This window comes from Carassius carassius, chromosome 24 (genome assembly GCF_963082965.1).
Source record: "Carassius carassius chromosome 24, fCarCar2.1, whole genome shotgun sequence".
In the NCBI taxonomy this organism is placed as follows: Eukaryota; Metazoa; Chordata; class Actinopteri; order Cypriniformes; family Cyprinidae; genus Carassius; species Carassius carassius.
The window spans coordinates 11,506,043-11,520,103 of record NC_081778.1 but is presented as its reverse complement, the minus strand read 5'-3'; the positions used below and the strand labels follow the sequence as shown (position 1 = coordinate 11,520,103).

Below are 14,061 nucleotides of genomic sequence, written 5' to 3'. Positions count from 1 at the left end.
GCTACATTGATTATGGCCAAGCATGCGCCCTTAAAATAGCATATGAATAACATGCGCAACGCGCCACTGACTTTAAACTATTTTTTCCTGGTTAGTGGCGCAATTGTTTTCTAAACCTGCAAAATAGCAAGAAGATACGTTTGCGCCGGAACACGCCTCCTTTTTTGCGCTGAACCGCCCAGGGAGCGCAAGTTCATTCCCTAGTTTAGCGACGTGCTTCTGTGGAGGGAAAAGCGCGCTTTGCCCGGGTGCAAAATAGGAATGACACATGCGTCGGTGTACAAAGTCAATTGCGCTGGGTGCAAGATAGGGCCCTTCATGTATTAACTAATGTTCACAAACGAAAACTATTTGTAGTGTTCCCGCAAACATTATCTGATAGTAAGGAAGAAGAAGATTGTGATGTAAAGAAAAGCTTGCTGTTTGTTTATTAGCCACTTGGAAGTTTCACTATGTGCCATGAATAGTCTAATCTCAAGCACACTGCATCCTAACAAACACACAACATGCATTCAGACATACACGGTGAATTTAGCCAACACACACTCTCAAAGACACACACACACACACACTCATGAAAATTCAGTGCCAGGAAGAACAGGAACATGTCTGCACTCACTCCCTCACATTACATCATCTGCACTATGCGGGACTAGACTAGACAAGTAACACTACCAACTGTTTTAACATGTTTTATCACTGATTTACACTATAAAAACTTTTCACATGCTGAACAGTCAGTGTCATCTAATAGGAGACAGGCCATGATTAAGGGAGACACATGCACAAACACTCCACAAATCATATCCAGTGAGGTTCTAATGAGAACATACAGGTGCCGCTTGCAAAGAGTAGCACAGTTTTAAAACGGGAGGAGTGCATGTGTAGATATGTGCACCACTTTTTAGAAGGACCTAAATTTCAAAAGTCTTTCAGTCTGTCAAGTAAGTGCTATGAGATAAGGAGAACCGGGACACACACTCGGGACAACTGAAAGGATCAAATGACCCAACAAAGAACTTCTGAGCAGCACACATTGCTATAGAGCTACACAGCACAAAGGGCTGATGCTGTTGCTGCACATTTTGGACTGGTTTCAAAAGTGTAAATTGAGATTTAACCGGAGCAACGATTAGAGGATACTAAGATGTCTGTTATGAAATAATGAGTTTGAGAACCAAGTTCTCTTTTAAAATGGCAAACCTGAAAGCATAAGTGTGCAGTCCACCCGCAGCTTTGAGCGTCCAGCTCTATGAGTGAGTGAACAGAGGTAATCGTAGAGTTGGTTCAGAGTACAGCGGATCTGAACAGCATTATGTGGAGGTTAAAATAGGAGACGTGTGTTCTATGGTACATTAAAATACAGCGAAGGGGTTTCGCTGTACAGCAGGATAAGAATCACCCCACTTATTCCTCCAATTACCGATTATCCGTTCCTTTCAACCTGGAGAAGCATGAAAAAAAAACAATGAATCAAACGGTCAGGTTTTTTTTTGTTGTTGTTGGAAGTGTTTGTCACAATACAAGATTTTGTGCTTTATGCAAGACTGTATAGTTCTGAATCATTCATAAATTAGTTTTTATCTAAATTGCCACATTGAATAAAATGCAACAGATTACGTAAGAATGGTTTTATGAATGATTTACACACATCGTTTATAACCCATTGATAAAAATAAAGCTCGTTCTTAAAGCTACATAAAAACCAGAGGCTTTTAACAAGAGTAGGAAAAATAGTAAGCTAATATTGTGTGTGTGTGTTTGTGTGTGTGTGTGTGTGTGTACATTTTTCGAAATTGAGATTTATACACAATCTGAAAAGTGAATAAATAAGTGAATAAATAAATGGTTTATTAGGAACGGACAATATTTGGTCAAGATATAACTATTTAAAAATCTGGAATCTGATGGTGCAAAAAAATCTAATTAATGAGGAAATCACTTTTAAAGTTGTCCAAATGAAGGTCTTAGCAATGCATATTAATAATCAGAAATTAAGTTTTGATATATTTACGGTAGGAAATTTACAAAATCTCTTCATGGAACACGATCTTTACTTAATATCCTAATGATTTTTGGCATATAAGAAAAATCTATAATTTTGATCAATAGAGTGTTTTGGCTATTGCTAAAAATATACCCCAGCGACTCAAGACTGGTTTTGTGGTCCAGGGTCACATTTCATTTAAATTATTTTTGCTGTCATCTAACACATACCGGTACCTAATCTTTAAAATCACACTTTCACAATCGCAAACAGTTATTTAACAACACCGATAAATGTAATGTTTAGCCAATTTCAAAATGAATATTCATTTTTCAAACTGTAAATTTGAAGTTTCCATTTAAAACAACCAATTTTTGTCAGCTTATCACTATCGGCATGAATGTTAATATCCGTGCATCCTTATTTAATATTGATTATTAGAGAGAGTATATTTATTAATAATATATTGATTAAACTATATATCCAATATAATCCAGAAGTACATACAAACAAAAAGTAAATTGTAACTACTTAGTTTCTAAATTATGTAAATTGACTAACTCCTGGAAGAGTGACAAACTTTAAAAACAAAGTGTTTGAATGATTGCTGTATGTACCTGTATGAGATGGGCAGGAGGAGATTGTTCTTCTTCAGAGCTTGCACTTTGCTGAGTGTCTGGGGGTCGAGGGCGATGTAACAGCGTCGGGCGTAGTCCAGAAGCTTCTCTTTAGACGGGTCAAACTCGCCCACCTCAGCCACCTTCTCTGGAGCCACCAGCAGAAGCTCAGCAATGGGTGTGGTAGAGGCCACCGTATTACGATCAACACCGTGGATCTGGAAGGCCTTGGACATGTTCTTTAACCTCTGGTATGTTAGCAGGATCTTTTTATAGCGGAACAACACACCTGCTGCATCTTTCACTAGAACAACAGCAGAAAGGAGAGCGAGATGAAGAAAGAGAAAACCACTTGCTTGTCATGTTTGCTGACTCTGAGCTGTCACACTCACCTCTCTGTCTTTCTCTCCCTCTGGCGATTCTGAAAACCCTCCTTCTCTTCAGAGCCGGATGACTGCTGCTGGATCTTCCAGCTGTGCCAATGTTCCGAAGTGACATGCTGTCTGTCATCACATCCTCTCTTGACATCATTTCCTCTTCCTCAAGGTAGCTATCCTCAAGATAGTCATCCTCTTCTTCATCTCCCACAAGAGAGAGGGATTCTATGGCAGCACAAGATAATGTACTCAAGCACTAATGTGATGATAAATGTTTCTTGAGCACTCAATTAGACAGATTTCTGAAGAAAATTCAACTTTGCCATCACAGGAATTAAGTACATTTTACATGAAACAGAAAATGTTTTTTTATTATTATTATTATTGTAATATTTCACATTATTACTGAATTTTTTACTGTAATTTTCATCAAATAAAGGCAGCCTTGATGCACATGAGAAAAGATTATAAAACTGTACCAACCCCAAACTTCTGAACAGTAGTGTATTGTGTCCTGCATTGTGTCCGGTAGTGTAATCTTGATTACCGTAATCAGTTAATGTAAGACCATTTTCATATTTTCAGTTTATGTGCATATGGCAGAAATGTACGTAAAAATCAATTAAAGACGTAATCAAAAAGGCGATAACACTATTAATAGCAATTATTACATGATGCAATCAAACTTATTTCAAAATTGGCTAGTTCTGTATTTTGTTTCAGTTCTGCTGAATGTTTATGTACTATTTTCATTTTAGAATTTTTGTCATTTAAGCTTGAGCCTTTACATCAAAAGATTTGATCACCATCATCAATGATCATCAGACACGTTGGTGGACCACACTACACAGTAACTACAGTACATGAGCTCAAATTATGAAGAATGATGAAAAACTGTAGATCAACTGTAAATATGCTTATTGTAGACATACAGTAAATAATGTAAACCAAAATGACAATGTACTGCAAATAGAGGTTGAAAAAGTCAACTTTGAGACCCACCTTGCAGTTCATTGAGGGACCTGTTGTTTGTACTGCAGCTGCTGCCGGTGCCCTGCAAAAGAGGCTGAGGATGGGGTGATCCATACATGGGATTTATCTGAGCACTGACTGGACCAGGAACAGAGCTCAGGGCCTTGGGATTGGCTGAAGTCTGTGGGGCTGGCCTCTGCTGGAATGACTGACGGCTGGCCGAACGCTGACTCTCCACTTGTTGATCTGAAATGTTAATGATTAAAGTTATTTCTGTGGCCGGTTGCATAAGGCTTAGACTAGTTTTAAAAGACTGTCGTCATAACTGAAACAAGTGTAAGTTAAAACACTCAAATAAATGAGCTTATGTGAACTAAAACTAAAAAAAAAATTTTTTTTAACCTAAATAGTGAGATTTAAACAAACAAATAAAATAAAGACTAATAAAAATGACGAAGGAACATACAATTTCTAAAAATTAAACTAAAATGAAAGTTGAAAGTATAAAAATAAAAGCTAAATCAAGATATTAATAAAAACTATAACAGTTGAAATAATATTAAAATAAAACTGGTTATACATCAGATGAGTCTAATGTAGAAAGTGAATATAAGTATCAATTTACCTCGATCATTTTCTCTTCTCCTTCTCCAAGAAAAACTCCTGGAATCATTACCTGCAGGAAAAAATAAAAAAATCAGTTTTTGTCTTTCCATCAATCTGTATTGTGGGCAATCTGTATTAATACCCAGCCTGACATCTGCATCATTTGATGATTTACTGCCGCCACAATCAAAAGAAAATGAACAAGAAAATCTTTAAAAATAAAACGTATCACCTTTCTTTCTGTGGACGGTAACAGCATAGTCCATAATACACTTAATATGTATAGAAATAGGGCATGATTTACAGTAAGCAGCTGAATAGTAGATTGGAATCAGATTGTTAGATAGTTTACTGAATATGCCCTTATAAGCTTTCAGTACTGATTTTATTTGATAAATTTAGATATTCAACTTCCTGTCTTTCACAAGTATGCATGACTGATGAAACTATGTAAATTAAATAGTGTTGACGGGAAAAGGCAGAAACTAAAATGAAACATGACAGAGCTCTCCCAAACATTCCGCTGTTTCTCAAATGAACGCATTGACTAACTTTTCTCGTGTCACTAAATATCCTCTGATAGCCCAGTGTTCGCTCACTCTCTGTCTCCTCTCCTCTCACCGTTGCTTTCCTGACTCTTGGTTGAGAAGATGAACCGATCGAGCTGGCAGCGCAGGAAGTCCCTCTCCTCTTCCAGGTCCTCGATGCGTTTCTGCAGCCATGAATTTTTCTCCAGTGAGATCTGCAGTTGTGTGCGCAAGTTAGTGATCAACAAGTACGAGCTGCTCGGTGCCGGCGGATCACTACCTGTATCACAACACAAGCAAATATCATCAAGTGTTGACAAATACAGCACTTAAAGGGATAGTTCACCCAAAAATGATATTGTATATTTCACCGCCCTCATGTTGTCCCAAACCCATAAAACTTCTGTTGATCTTTAAAACCAAAATTGAGATATTTTAAATATCTTCTCATCATTTCTGCACATACCTCAAACCTAGCTACTATAAGGTAACACTTTATAATAACTTTCATTAATAAATCATTAACAAACATTATATAATGCTTATCAGATCATTAGTTAACGTGTGTGTGTGTGTGTGTGTATATATATATATATATATATATATATATATATATATATATAAATGTGAGAAAATGTGCTTATTAATATTTGTAATAAATGTTTTAAACATCACATAATTTAATCAATAACATCAATTTCATTATTATAAGGGAATAAGGTTTATGATTTAAGGAATATTCCGTTTAATGATAGCAATTAATGATAGGCGATGAATTAATAATTGCACCAATTTACAATCTAGCAAGCATTTAGCTAAACTTAACCAGCCACCGTTTACACAAACCTTGTTACATAAGTCCAAAAAGATATTAAATGATTAGTAATCATTTATAAACATTATAAATTATAAATAGTTTCAACTTTAAATTGGCTACTGCAAAAACATGAACAAATGATTAATAAATGAGTAGTGAAGTGTGAATGTGTGAATAGGGTCAGTTCAGGTCTTATGGGACTATTCTGCTATTGAGATGAATGCTAATAAAGGTATTAATGATTAGTAAACATTTATAAACATTTGCAAACAATGAATAGTTTCCACTTTAGATTGGGTGCTGCAAAAACATGAACAACTGATTAACAGATTATTTGTTAAGATCTGTAACTAAAGGTCTACACAACAAACAAAGACCAACAAATGAAGATCACATGAACTGAATTTCAATTTAAATTAAATAATCATACGTTGATCATTAATGTAAACTCAACTGACCATCAAAGTTCTGGTCATTCTGGTTGTAAAAGCCTCCCTGCTGATCAAAGTGGTTGTCTTCAAAAGGAATGGAGATTTCATAGGCATCCTCATTCTTCGGAGCTGAAGAAAGATGATAAATTTATACTGATTAATACTTCAGGATCAATTCTGATTGTGCTGTGATTAGAGCGTGTGCGCGCGCACTCACTCTGTAGCTCTCGGGAGCTCGCATGCTTCCTCGAGGCTGAATCCGCATCGTTCATATCTCCGCCTGTTCAGATTTGATCTGGATCGAGACAGAGAGCGGCCGTCACCCCAAAAATACTCACAACATCTATTTCGTGTCTCTGCAGAGCATCGAATGCAGATGCGGCAACACGTTACAAAATAAACAGAGGCATCGTCAGATTTTTCTACCTCCCATTAAAACAGATGGTAGCATAATTCGATAGCTAAAAGCGCTATCAAAGAGATCTTGCTTCCAGCGTGATATTAATAAGGTCTGAGGCTTTATTAACATCTACACCTATCCCAACCCTTACAGGATACAAATACAGCATAATTTGATAGCTAGCGTTATTTATCAGATCAAATGTCCCTCTCTTCCTTGAGAACTGACTGTCACTATCTTTCTATCACCCCAACACCAGCCATCCACAACCAAAACATTGATAACAACTAACATACATAAACACGTTATGACATGAGCTGTGCTCTTCTTAAAATGAAAAGTATTCATGGTCGGTATAGTGCTGGAAGGATAATGCACCATTTGTTTATTTGAATTGAGATGACTAGCAAACTGGCTAATCTTTAGACCTTTCCAAGACAGAATGTACCAAAATAAAGACAAATAAACGCAGCATTGCTGTAACGTGGTAGCATGAAACACGTACAAACCGTCGCTCACTTGTGAACGTGCTTCCTCGTCACGTATTTGAAGCGTGTGTTAATGCACTTTCATCTGTCTGTGTTTGTCTACTAACAATAACATTTAAATCCCTCTCAGCAGCAGAGCTAAAAACAACGTGAAGGAAGACAACATTACTGTACGCCCAGCACGTTCAAAATAAAAGCCTAGAGGATTTATTTATTTATTATTATTATTACTATTTTTTTTTGGGAAGTCACACACAAGTGTGTGTTTTTTTTTTGAAGTGCACACACTGAATGCACAATAGTAATTTAGCATTTGCATTATATAGAACAATTGTAAAACAATAGTGAATTTTACATCTATCTTTAAATACTTTGGTCAGTTCAAGAATAATTTATGAACTGGATGAGTAGCTAGTAATTAATTTAATATTATTATTATTATTATTATTATTAGAGTATCTTACCCAACACTGTGTATAGCAATAGCTAATAACTGATGAAACGTCTGTCCAAATAACCATTGTTGCAAAACACAAGATATTTGTAATATGTAATCAGGACAATTTTGGTTTAATCACAGAAACGCAACAGTATGATCTTCTTTCAATTTAGTACGAGCCTAATCTAGTGTGTAAGATGGGGAATGACACAGCCATGAGGTTTTTTGTAGATTACTTTGCTGCTGATACAGTAAATGGTGTTGCTGTACATTTGGCACAGTCTGTAGTTTCGCCCTGTCACTCTATTTATTATACTTAGTTATCCATTTCGGAAAAAGGTGCAGTTCTACAGAAATGTATAGACTAACAAAATGATTCACTGATGAACCATTAAGATCAGTCAGACAGATAAGACACTTACTTTGTATTGTCAAAGGGATACTTTGTGATTTAGAACCATCGCTAATGTTGAATAAAAAAGTGCATTTTTTATCTTTTGTGAGAGTAGATAGATGAGTGATAAAAGTTTTGACATGTACAACTTTTTGTGAAAATTGTACCAAAAAAAAAAAAAAAAAAGGTAAAATACATTTTATGCAGCAGATTTGTAACTTTTTATCCCCTCTCCATGGTCAGGTTTTTACATTAAAGTAAATTATGAAAAGGGGGAACAGCATCAAGTTGTGAAATAAAAGGTGCTATCATCCTGAATGCACACATACTAAACGTCTGCTAAAACATTCTTTGTCAGAGCTTTATGCAACATTCACTAGGTATTCTCACAAAGAAAACATAAATGTGCTTTTTTTAGGATGTCTGGAAACTAAAGACATTAATCCAAATGACGGATTCTGGTTTAGTAATTATATAGTATTTTGGCATTGTCATGGCATTGTCATGGTAAATAAACATAGGTTACTAAGTCAAGCCCAAATTGCTGTAGACTGATGATGTCATAAATCCACCTCTATGCGCAGTTTCTTTCCATTTGTCATCTTAGTTTGAAGATGACGAAGATGAAGGTAATCCAAATAACATTTAAATTATCCAAGATGATGAAGATTTTTTCAAAACACAGTTTAACGCAAGCAGCATACACAACTATAAGTCCCTGTTTCTCCTCTATGCCCTGCCTTCTGAAACACGTTGATATTTACAAAGCTCATTGATCTGAAAAAAAGGTGTGCTCTGAATGGCCAGCTATCCAGTGCATTGTGATTGGCCCAATACCTCAAGCGTGTGACGGAAATGTTACACCCCTTAATTTTCTTTATTCACCAAAAGCTTGTAACCCTCCAAAGAGAAAGGTAAAATTGAAATCGCATCATATGACCTCTTTATATACACAGACACTAATCAAGGGAACTAAAGGAAATGAGTGCGCAAGACTGTCCAGGATCTTAAAAACGCCAAAGCACAGTGCCCTTAACGTACACTAAATCCACACTATTCATGTTCCTAACTTTTACATTTTTTTAGATTTAGATTTATTTACATACATAAATATATATATATATATATATATATATATATATATATATATATATATATATATATATATATATATATATATATATATATATATATATATCAGAAGCTACAGAAAAGATTGTATGTTTCCCGGGAAGACAAATAAAGTACAATTTACCTTGATCTTCAAAGTGAGTGCTCTTTTGAGCAGTCAATGCATTGTGTTTTCTGCTGGAGCATCAGTGAATGTTTGAACCGGTGTTTGAGTCCCTTAATTGTCTTCAGTGTGAAAAGATGGATCACAACATCACTACAGTCCCTGCAGGCATACAGTATACAGTAAAACAGTCAACAGAACCGCTTTTGTCATCATTTACTTACTCATGTCATTCCAAAACTGTGTGACTTTCTTTTTTCTGTGGAACTTAAAAGAGGTTCTAAATTATTATTTTTTGTTATTGTTGTTGTTTATTTGGACCTTGGGGTGGCCAGCATTATACTGTTTGGATTTAATTGATGAGAACTTCTGTTGAAATTGGACTATATTTTTGTTGAGTTGTGTAATTTTAATTTTAATTATTTTAATTTATTTTAATTTATTTTAATTTATTTTAATTTATTTTAATTTATTTATTTATTGCTTGTTCTTGTTTTTTTTCTATTCTTAAGTTCCAAATTAATGAATGTTGTTGATGGTTTTGTCTATTTGTGATTTGTAATGTGTGGAAAATCAATAAATATATAGTTTAAAAAAACTCAACACTATTAAATAAAAAAAATGTAAAATTAGTAAATTCTAAAATGATGTAGTGAATTAACAGCAGACTCCAGGGCCCAGTTTACGCTGGGGTCCCTCTCTGACAACACTAGTGGACCTCAAAAGTGGCAAAAGCAAAATCGCTACAATTATATTTTATTTCTGAAACAATTTATTAATTCTGTATCACACTCAATCTTGATGTTTTATTGTGATGTCCATTTTATTTGTTTAGCACCTTTCACAATAGACGTTGTTTCATTTAGCACATTAGATATCTTTAAACAGGAAGTTTTGAAATTCATGCCATAATATTTTATATAGTCCCCTAGTGTGCAAGCTACTATGGCAAAAAAATTAAAATATAAAATATAAATACCCTATTTGATGTTAATAATGGAGAGAGAAAGAAAAAAGATTAATGTCAGTTAATAAGCTATGTTAGAAAAATAAATGTTAATGTGACTTTGAGGTCTATCCACAAATGAATGAAAAAATGCAGCTTCTTGTCAATGAAAATAATTTATTTTTTTAATTTTCATGAATATGATGAGACCAATGATCCACAATGTCTCAAGATCTGCCTTTAGTTTAAAACAAATTAGTATTTACTGTTGACAAAAAGATCTTGACGAAAAGTGATCATTTCTGAGCAGGAACTTTTGTGGTATTGCTGGAGAGATTGACTTCCTTCAAACGTCATTTTACTGGAAGAAGTCACATTTGGTATATGGCATATTCAGTACATTCCCTTTGGCCAAAACTTGTAAAAAAAAAAAAAAAAAAAAAAATTTACTGAAAATGTATGGCATTTTTGGGAATGAAATGTCTGAGGCCAGTTACAATACAAAACCATCATGGGGTCAAAATAAATACAAATCTTAGCGTTTCTATACATCTCTTTATTAATTTAATAGTTAGTTTAGTTTGTGCGCTGTTTTGTGTTTATTTTGATTATTAAAAGTTTAATTTGGATTGTCCGCCGGTTCCCGCCTCCTTCTTCCCGATGATTGTGAAGTTTTTATCGTTACAGAGATGTTAGTGGAACAGAAGTTTTAATGTATTATCCTTAATTTGCAACAGTGTACAATAATGAATCTCACAACGTTTACAATGAAATGTTTTGATGGCTCATGATTCCTTTTTACACAATTTAAGTCACATAAAAACTAGACGTGATTCACTGAAAGTTTAAATTACTGGTGCTAAATTCCTCTTTTTTTAAAGGGAAGGTTTTTTCCCATTCAATTTCTAAGCAGTGATGTCTAAATCAGAAGTGGTTTTACTGTTTTGTTATTGTGAAATCTTTTCCAAACTGCATGATCATAGTAAAACGATGACTAATGCTGTCGTCTAATATAAAAACCTGAAAGGTCTTCCATTCCATTCAGGCATTTGAGGCATTTAGGAGCGACTCTACATTAGATCCTGGTGGACAGAGGTAAAGTCATGGGCTCTTCTTTATGTCATTTCTATAGTTCTACAAATATATTCATATTATATTGAGATACAGTTATATACTAACTATATCTCACACAAAATGTAACATTTAACTTGATTAAAAAAATATATAATTACAGATTTTAAACATTTGTATGTACTGAAAGCCTATGTATCTTGTATGTTTTGTTTATGACAATTCAATGAAATATATACTTCACTGGTTTTCTTTCAGAATTTCAGTTATCTTTTTACCAGAAGGGTTGATTACACACATTATAAGAGCCATGTTTCACAGCCAAGGACAACATTTGAGGAAACTCCTGCCTTGTGTTTTGTTATCATTGGTGAGCAGTTTTCAGATTTCCCATGTATGTGCATAGTGATTCTGTTATCAGTCACAGAACAGATATTTGGCTTTTGTTTTGAGGCTAAACCACAGTTTCAAGGGTTAGCTCAGTGATGACATCATCCAGTTAAGCAATAACAAGCCATAAGTTCAACTGCAGTTGTAAACTCTTAATCTTTTACCACAGATCGTAGGCGTTCTGACGGAGCAGCGCAGTGTCAGCAGCAAAAGGGATTGTTCTAAAGACGAATACTGGAACAACGGGCTCTGCTGTGACAAATGTGCTCCAGGTACAATGTCTGAAATGTTGAATCAGCATCGGAGCAACAGCTTTTCAGAGGAATATACTGTTTAATCTCTTCATTTATTATTCTTCAGGGTATAAATTGATAAGGAAATGCGATAGCATCATGGCATCACAATGTGAGAAATGTTCGGAAGGGACATACCTAGAAAAGATGAACTATTTCCCAAACTGCTTCAGATGCGAGAAATGCACCAAGCGGAGTAAGCATATTACAATTTAATTTCCATTTGACAGCTACAGTGATGAACTTAAAATGTCATTTAGGTATATGCATATCTTGCTGTGTTGATCTTGTTTAGATCTTCACTCTTTTTTTTTTTCTTGGGGCTGTTTCTCTGACAGATGCTGTGGTGATTTCACCATGTACACCCCAAAAAAACACAGTTTGTGGATGTCAGCCTGGATACTACAAAAGGGTCTTTGATCAAATTTCATGGGATTGTGTGCCCATTAAGAGGACTGTTTCTGTAGCTATTAGAGCTCTGCTACCCAAACCGAGCCCGAGCCCCATGTTGGGCTCAGGTTCAAGTCGGGTCGGGTCGGGCTCGAGTTTGTAGCTAAAGTAAAATATGAAGTAAGCTGCTATCACGGACACAAGTCAGGAATGTAGGGGACAGGGGGGCATGCATTGGTGGATTAAGGTGGTCAGGTGCCCCTAGGCTGCTGTGTGAGCCTCCACCTTAATCATTATGCTTTACTGGAGAAATGTATTTAGTGCCATGGTCCACACACATATAGTAAGGTGAACTGGCATAAACACACACACAGACACACACACACACACACACACTGAGACAGCCAGGGAAACCTTAGTTTACCTTATGAGAATGCTACCCTGAAGTATTGCTAGAGATCACAGATCTACCTCCAGCATGAACAAATACCTCTGACAGAAGTGGGATTCTTTTTGAGGCAAGATGAGTCCGGATCCTATGGGAACTAGGCTATACTTTCCCATTATTTTCAGCTGAATGTTTGAAGTTGCCTTATAAAACACAATGTCATATATTTAATAGGCCTAAATGAGTTTTTAAATTATCAACATGGTCAAAAGTTGACTGAAAATGTATCGAATATGATAAAAAAAGAATTGTGAAGAACGTTTGTACATATGTCACTCATCTTTGTAATCCATTGCATTATACATATATATTTTTTAAATAAAGAGTGTAAACTGATATTTACATGTTTTTTCGTGTATATTTCTTCTGCAGATTTGGCATCTAGCTACATAAAACAGCAATGTTTTTTTCCTCCTCAGGTGTGAGCTCCAAATAGCCTATACTATAGCCATATAGTCTAAATATTTAGGTTCAATATAAGAAAGAAAAATTTATTTCTGACTGATACAGTTTTTCTTATTTTAGTGTTCATTTAGCCTGTATGTAAGCTTGTTAAAAAGCTTCTTTTTTTTCAAGAACTAGGCCTACATTTCATAATTTCCTGAAAAAGACTATTTCCTCAAACAAGAGCCTAACTGAAACTTGACTTGAGATTCACACACTTTTGAATGAGTCAATGAGTGTTTTGTGAGTTAATCCTCGTACACTTTTACGTGAATAATTTTGGTTTTAGTTTTGAGAAACGTTATCTGGTTTTCAGGAAATCTCTTGAATCGGAGTGAATGGTGTGGAATGAAACCGCAAAAAAAACCCAGCGTCACATCCGCTAATGTTTAAGGCTTGCTGTGATTTTGGGGAAAGTTTATAATGTTATACCCATACCTTTATCTCCGTCAGCGTTAGCCTACATGTTTGTTAGGTAATTAGCAATTGCATTCAGGCTTTAACTTATTGTTTTCAAAAGCTTTATTGCTCGATCGTTAAATAGATCCCTTTAAAATAACTATATCGTGCTTGGCATGTCGTTTACCATTTTTATAACCACACGAATCCTACTATAGTTTAACTATGGGTAATTTGTGGTTACCATGGAATAATACCATGGAAAGTGAAAGTGACGTGACATTCAGCCAAGTATGGTGACCCATACTCGAATAGAATTCGTGCTCTGCATTTAACCCATTTAAGTGCACACACACAGAGCAGTGAACACACACACTGTGAACACACACCC

General features: G+C 35.2%; 2 protein-coding genes across 5 annotated transcripts; one reads left to right on the top strand and one right to left on the bottom strand.

The window, feature by feature from the left end:
- Positions 1-584: 584 nt before the first annotated feature.
- On the bottom strand, positions 585-7,380 carry LOC132102802 (coiled-coil domain-containing protein 106-like). 4 transcript variants are annotated; one of them, XM_059507455.1, is made up of 9 exons: positions 7,240-7,380; positions 6,552-6,629; positions 6,362-6,463; positions 5,181-5,366; positions 4,579-4,629; positions 3,984-4,199; positions 2,997-3,206; positions 2,605-2,908; positions 585-1,444 (listed from the first exon to the last, which is right to left on the bottom strand). In XM_059507455.1, the coding sequence occupies exons 2-9, from the start codon at positions 6,604-6,606 to the stop codon at positions 1,420-1,422; spliced, it is 1,149 nt and encodes a 382-aa protein (XP_059363438.1). In that variant the 5' UTR covers positions 6,607-6,629; positions 7,240-7,380; the 3' UTR covers positions 585-1,419. The 4 variants fall into 4 exon arrangements, with proteins under 4 accessions (XP_059363438.1, XP_059363442.1, XP_059363441.1 ...); XM_059507459.1 differs by having other exon boundaries at positions 7,244-7,373; XM_059507458.1 differs by having other exon boundaries at positions 7,254-7,372.
- A 3,857-nt stretch (positions 7,381-11,237) lies between these two features.
- Positions 11,238-13,150, top strand: LOC132103580 (tumor necrosis factor receptor superfamily member 1A-like). The gene is made up of 5 exons (XM_059508685.1): positions 11,238-11,330; positions 11,565-11,676; positions 11,866-11,968; positions 12,057-12,185; positions 12,328-13,150. Exons 2-5 carry the CDS (start codon positions 11,617-11,619, stop codon positions 12,540-12,542), a joined length of 507 nt encoding a protein of 168 aa, XP_059364668.1. The 5' UTR covers positions 11,238-11,330; positions 11,565-11,616; the 3' UTR covers positions 12,543-13,150.
- The last annotated feature ends 911 nt before the right edge of the window (positions 13,151-14,061 follow it).

What these genes read in the sequence shown, in the direction of transcription:
- LOC132102802 (XM_059507455.1), bottom strand. Translation starts at nt 6,606, where the DNA reads ATGAACGATGCGGATTCAGCCTCGAGGAAGCATGCGAGCTCCCGAGAG. An exon ending in GAGCTCCCGAGAGCTACAGA is followed by an intron (nt 6,464 to 6,551) that starts GTGAGTGCGCGC and finishes ATCTTTCTTCAG; the next exon opens with CTCCGAAGAATGAGGATGCC. An exon ending in AGGGAGAGAAAGACAGAGAG is followed by an intron (nt 2,909 to 2,996) that starts GTGAGTGTGACA and finishes CTGTTGTTCTAG; the next exon opens with TGAAAGATGCAGCAGGTGTG.
- LOC132103580 (XM_059508685.1), top strand. Translation starts at nt 11,617, where the DNA reads ATGTTTCACAGCCAAGGACAACATTTGAGGAAACTCCTGCCTTGTGTT. An exon ending in CTGTGACAAATGTGCTCCAG is followed by an intron (nt 11,969 to 12,056) that starts GTACAATGTCTG and finishes ATTATTCTTCAG; the next exon opens with GGTATAAATTGATAAGGAAA. An exon ending in CGAGAAATGCACCAAGCGGA is followed by an intron (nt 12,186 to 12,327) that starts GTAAGCATATTA and finishes TTTCTCTGACAG; the next exon opens with ATGCTGTGGTGATTTCACCA.